We start from the raw sequence: 6,000 nt of genomic DNA on the forward strand, positions 1-6,000 counted from the left end.
TTGAACATTGACCTGAATAGAATTAGGGATTGATTTCTGGAGTTAACAAATACAAATAAAAACTGACTATAATAATCATTAGTTTTGAAAATGAACACCCTCGAGCATTACGTTCCTATCATAAATCAAAAACTACTCAAGTGATTTCCTTTTAGGGATTTGTCAAGCTAAAGTGTGGCACATTAATCATAAGGCGCGATGTTTGTTCCAGGAAGTGTTTGTGAAAACTTCCTTTTTCCTTCTTCCTGACAGCAATGGAAGCTTTTCCACCGCAGCGACCTAGCAGACCAACAACACACCACAAAATTCTTTGTATGCAATAATCATGCAGTACTTCAATTAAAGTGAGTGCCCCCAATCAGTAAACATGAGAATATTGATCGTGGCCATCAAAAATCTGAGTTATTTTGAAGTTAAACTGAATTGACATTTGTTTTGGGGGATATGTTCAAATATGAAACCATTAAAAAAAAAAAGTATTTGGGCTCACGCATGTTTTAAACACATTTAAACGTATTGAAACACACTTTTTAAAGTATTTCTTATGTCCTGTTGTCACTCTCGCTCTCACAAGTTTACAAATAAGAGCCAAAGCGTGCTTGCTATAAACTATTCGGTACCCCCAGTTGAAGTTTACTGTAACACTGTACAATGATAAATTAAACTGCATCTCTTCCAGTCGAACTCAACACTGCCCGACATGTTGCGGCACAACGTTGTGCTACACTAAAGGCAAGGAACTCTAACCTAGAACTTGGCTGTATACTGTTAAAAAAAAAAAAACACACTCAAAAACGGTCACTTCAAAATCTGCAATATAGTGGGGGCACAAACGACGAACTGCGATATAGTTTAGTGCAAAGGTTAGTTTACTTTGTAATTTCTCAAACAAGTTCACGTGACATGATGCCTCTTTTTCCTTTTAGGTAAGACACAACGTCAGACCTCACTTCCAGGTCTCTGACACGTACAAGCGCATCTATGATGTCATCACGTGGGCATGGACGCAAGTTGCCATCAGTTACACGGTGGTACCATTTGTCCTACTGGCAGTGGGGCCCTCGCTCAAGTTCTACAGGTGTGAATTTGGCTGTGTTAAAGCGACGCAGAGATGATTACTGATTTTATTGTATGGATTAATAGAGCAAGACTTGCATCCCGTTCTAATGGCTAAATTACTTTAAGATCTGGCAGATAAATGGAACTTCCGGCACATGGCGGCCATATGAACGTTTCACACTGATTAGGCCGCGACACTTAATGGGACATCTTAATGAACGATAGCTAGTGAACATTTATGAGGAGGAGTGCATATCCAATAATTAGCAGCATCATACAAAAATGGAGATTAAATCAGATGGTGGTCACCTGTCAGGCAATAATCTTTTTAACTCATTAACATAAAGGAGTACCCATATTTGATTGCTATTGTATCCATAACATCAAATCAAAGTGACGTGTCAAATCACATTTTAGGTTAAAATGATCTAATCTATATAAAAGAAAAAATACAATCAAGTTTTCTTCCATTAAAACCAAATATGACCAATGCGATGCTGCTGCAGGAACAGTAACTATAATATTGTTGAGTTGTATATCATAGCAAACAAGCAAGCCTCGAAACAAAGATCCTGCTGTAAAATGAAAAGTTGAAATGAACTTAAATTAACTTTTTTAAAAAAAATATTTGGGTAAATAAAAGCAGCACCCCCCCATTGAATGCAATCAATTTTATTTATGTACAAAACTTTGAATAATTGGTACAAAAATACATTTGTACGTTAAGTCAAAATAAATACATAAATAAATGAATAAATAAATAAATGTTAAGAATTGTCTTCTGTTTTAATTCTTCTTAGTAAATCACAGTGTCCCATCACTGCTGAGCTATTTTTAGAACAGACCCTTGGGCTATTCATGTTGTCCTTGGGGCTAACTAGTACCCGCTGGCACAATGGCACCAAATATTTTTTTTTCTTTTGTTAAAAAGAGCAAAAACACATCTGTGTTTGCAGTTTCTCTTTCATCTTACTCATATTGTGCCCATCTTAGATGCAAAAAAAAAAGAAAAGAGCTCCGTACTAGTGACAGCCAGTGTTAGCGGTTACTGAAACCATGACTTATAAAAACCGTGGTAAACCGGTTATTGGCCCTTGCCTAGTGCCTTTTATTTATCTTTGATATTGGCTGCAGGTCTGGCAAATAGCGAGATTCGCTGTGCACTGATATATGTTGCTGATATGTTTCTAGGTCCTGGTACTTCTGCTTACACCTTCTGTGTCTGCTGGTAGCCGTGGCCCTGCCGGTCCGATCGCGACGCCGTGAGGCCAAAGGCCAACAGGAGAGCACGCTGACGGACGGCGGCGCCACAAACAACTGCAGCCAGAAAGACAAAACCACATGAGGCTCGGCACAAGCATTAGTGAGACAAAGCGGAGACCACTGAGAGCTGGAGTCTGTTTACAGACCAGGAACCAAATATTGGATGTGCTTGGACAGAACCTGACAATACTTCCAGTAGCAAGGAGGACAGAGTGGTTGCATTCGGTTTTACTTGTGGAAAATGGCGATAAACTGAATTCCAAGCTGCCTTAAACCCTCTATGTACCTGGCAGGTGAAGCAACAACACATTTGGATGACACTTGTACCAAGAGTACACGTGCGGTCCGTATGTGGAGGGTTTTTGTCATTGTCTGGATACAAGCCTCTGATAGGTGGAAACATTACGTTTATCATCAGCTGCCAACTTTCAAACAGGCCTTAGGATCCTCAAAATATTGATTTCACTCATCAGGCGGGGTTGACATTAACAATAAGTGTTTTGTATTTGGATGTGATGACACTATTCCCGACGCTTTCTTTTGCAGAGATTCAAATGAATAGAAAAGTCCCAAAGAGAAAACCAGATTTATGACAAACCGGACTTATCAGCATTAAATACGTGTTTCAAAAGGGAGATGGTTAAATTTGTCTTGACGTTGGATAATTCTTTTAAAGATTCTCCTCCTTGAGCTCAAAAGGTGAAATGATTTTTCTTTTGTTCATTCGTTTTAGTTGAACATATTCCTGTTTTTCACACTGCTGGCCTGCTGCGTGCCACAAGACCGGAAGTAACAGAAATGTAAATGCTGCATTTCCTCAAATAGTGGCCTCTGCTTCAATAGGCGCTAATTACTTGCTAGGTGCATCATCCACTTTAATAAATGCCTCCCTCAAGTAGATGTCTTACTTTGCATCAGAAACAAAACCAAGTAGTAACTGTGATAAATAGGGCTGAACAATTTTGTAAAATAATCTAATTGCGATTTAATGTAAGATCTTTTTTGTTTAAGGTTCTCTTACCGTGTATTTTTTTCCACAAACACATGCAATAAATTAAGATGTATCACAATAAACGATATGAGATTTATTACACACAAATGTGTTGGTCTTATAGGTTTGGTTTATGCTAAATCAAAGCGGAATGGACTATGAATTGAACTAAACTGCGATGTTATTTAAAATCAGATTAATTGTTCAGCCTTCGTAATCACACACGTACGTTAAAGGGTTCATTTCTGATCCTATTTCAACTCTGTTGCTAACCAAAAACAGCAACACTGATTCTCGTAGACAGTTTTCCAGATGAAATAAAGCGCAATCATTTGTAATTTACCGGCCATTTTATCCATATCAAAGCCACTCCTGCTGAATTGATTTCTACCGATCCCCATTTGCAATTGATAAACTCTGGCCACTATTTGCGGAAACATAGTACCGGTAATTAATAATAAGACTTTTGGCCAATCTTGTACAGCAACAGTGCTCTAATCACATCCTGTCACTTATGTGGACTGTTATTACACGGACGTTAACTCCGGAGCCCATTTGAACTCTGTTGCTAACAAAAACAACCGCAGCCAAACAATTTCTCAAATAAAACCAAGCGTGGCGTTTTTTACTGCAGTGAGTTCACCACACCGTATTAAAGAAAAGCTTCTGAAGTTGGCATCTAAAGGGGAAGTCAAGTCAAAAATGTTCGTTGCAATATGTTCTATACGCCCCCTCACTCGACTAAACACGATCTGATTTATATTGCGTTTGTAAAATTTGAGTCAAGCAGAAAAATCCACCTGTTTTGATCCAACTCAGGTGGCGGCCATTTTGTTTTGTGTTGCCACTTGTTGATGAACAAAAACAGGTGCATTTCGCTGCTTCCTTCATACTCCACCAACCCCGTATCAATCAGAATGTCATGTTTGGACTTGTTGACGTGCATGGAACACATGAATGTCCAGAAAATGTTTTTGACTTGAAGTACACCCCAACATGTTGTCACTCCACAATGTTGTGTGCGTCAGTCGTTACGATTCAGGGAGCGACGCCGCTTATGAGTTCAGCGTAGTACCTGACGTGTCTCTGCATTTCTCCATACAAGTACTTTTTATGTGATTTTAAGCCCCAGTTCCAATTGATAAAAAATAGTAATATATTTGTAAGCCCACACCGATCAACATGCCTCCTCCCCTGAATTGACACTTGCTCTCTATTTGCAGAAATTTTGGAAATGAATCAGACATTTTACATCTTGTACAGAAAGTGCTCTAATCACACTATGTCCCATGAACTAAATGATCCTTATTTAATAATCGGTGTAGCCATAATTATCCCAGTGAACGGGAACTAAAATGGTCCAAATTGGTGCACAGTGCATAAAACGCACATCATGTACTGAGGCTACAAGAGTGAGTGCAATTTGCTTTGGTTGTGTTGTCATTTGACTTGATGATGTTGTACAAAGACCGGATGTTGTGTTAACTTATTTTTTTATGTTAGAATAGGGGATGTTTGAAGGTGCATTTACTGTACGGCGTAAGAGACACTGGGTTCTTGTCTTGTTTTTGCTTCACATCGAGCCTTCTTGTTTGTTGTAAACTCACACGCGACACCCTTGTGACGCTGTCCTGACGCCATCGTTGCTAAAACGTCACAGTTCTACATATCCTTCAGTTGAGGAACTTCATCTTCACTTTGTGACCTTTTTTTTTTTTTTTGCATTTGTAAAATAACAACAAAGCAGCCAGGTTGACTTTTGAAGTTTTGGATTTCTTTTTGAGATGGTTTAACATTTTGCATATTCCTGCCATAACTCTGTGTGTACTGTCTGCGTGCGTGTGTGCGTGTGTGTGTGTGTGTGTGTACCAGTGTTCATGTGGTTCGTACACGTGTATATTTGTAGCGCAGCCCTGTAAAGGTGCAAAGCACCTGTAAGATTAAAAAAAAAAAAAAAAAAAAAGAGAAGAAGAAGAAAGGGATGTCAGTCATTCTGCAAATGAAACATTTAGGACATGATTGCACTGCATGGCCACCAAAACCAGCAGATCAATGCAAACTGCTCCATATGTCCAAAGTGCCAAAGCATTCAATGGCGCATTTTAGTTTGTTTTGTGTGTATGCGTGCACGTGCGCCTGCCTGTGTCTGTGTGTGTGCGCATGTGTGCGTGCGTGCTTGTCTCACATAATGTTATTTTTGTGTCAGAAGGAAATTTATTGAAAGATTTGTATGATAGTTCATTACAATTCTGATTTATGTGGCAAAATAAAGAGAGGTTATTTTTAAACACCACTTTTGATGTTTGAAAATAAATGTCTTTTTTGTCCAAATTCATTTTAGTCTGATTGGAGGATTTCACTGCATAAAGTTGCCTCATGTGGGGCAATTTAAATCAGTGATTTATATTTTGGAGGTCACTGGTGATTGTTTTTTTTATTCTGTACTTATTCCACAAGTTTGCGCTGACGAACCAAACCAATGTTAAATAGCAGTCAGCACAGACCTGCCACTCTTTAAAGTGCCTCTGATTAACTTTCCAAAAACTTTTCCAGATTTATTTTTTGTTTGTTTGTGTGTTTTCGAAGAATCCGAAAGGTTTTGTGCTGATACTGAATGCTATTTTTAATTATCCATAATTCCGTCCACTTATATGGCCCAGTTTCAGCTGAAGTAAAACAGCTGCAAC

At 38.6% G+C, this 6,000-nt stretch overlaps 1 protein-coding gene across 2 annotated transcripts in view; it reads left to right on the forward strand.

Annotated features, from left to right (window-relative positions):
- The window catches only part of mboat2a (membrane bound O-acyltransferase domain containing 2a), a 43,223-nt gene extending 37,617 nt beyond the window's left edge, over positions 1–5,606 (forward strand). The window contains exons 12-15 of one of the 2 annotated variants that reach the window (XR_015846588.1): positions 253–344; positions 680–732; positions 927–1,078; positions 2,251–2,398. Coding sequence is in view for 1 of the 2 variants with exons in the window: in XM_088316130.1 (XP_088172256.1) it covers positions 927–1,078; positions 2,251–2,404 (306 nt within the window). In the remaining variant the exon portion in view is untranslated. Of the gene's footprint in view, positions 1–252; positions 345–679; positions 733–926; positions 1,079–2,250 lie in introns of both variants that reach the window. The other variant, XM_088316130.1, reaches the window with a different exon arrangement.
- Positions 5,607–6,000: the final 394 nt, after the last annotated feature.

The sequence above is a fragment of the Idiotropiscis lumnitzeri genome, chromosome 1 (assembly GCF_059441095.1).
Source record: "Idiotropiscis lumnitzeri isolate Australia: NSW breed Sydney's pygmy pipehorse chromosome 1, RoL_Ilum_1.0, whole genome shotgun sequence".
NCBI lineage: Eukaryota > Metazoa > Chordata > Actinopteri > Syngnathiformes > Syngnathidae > Idiotropiscis > Idiotropiscis lumnitzeri.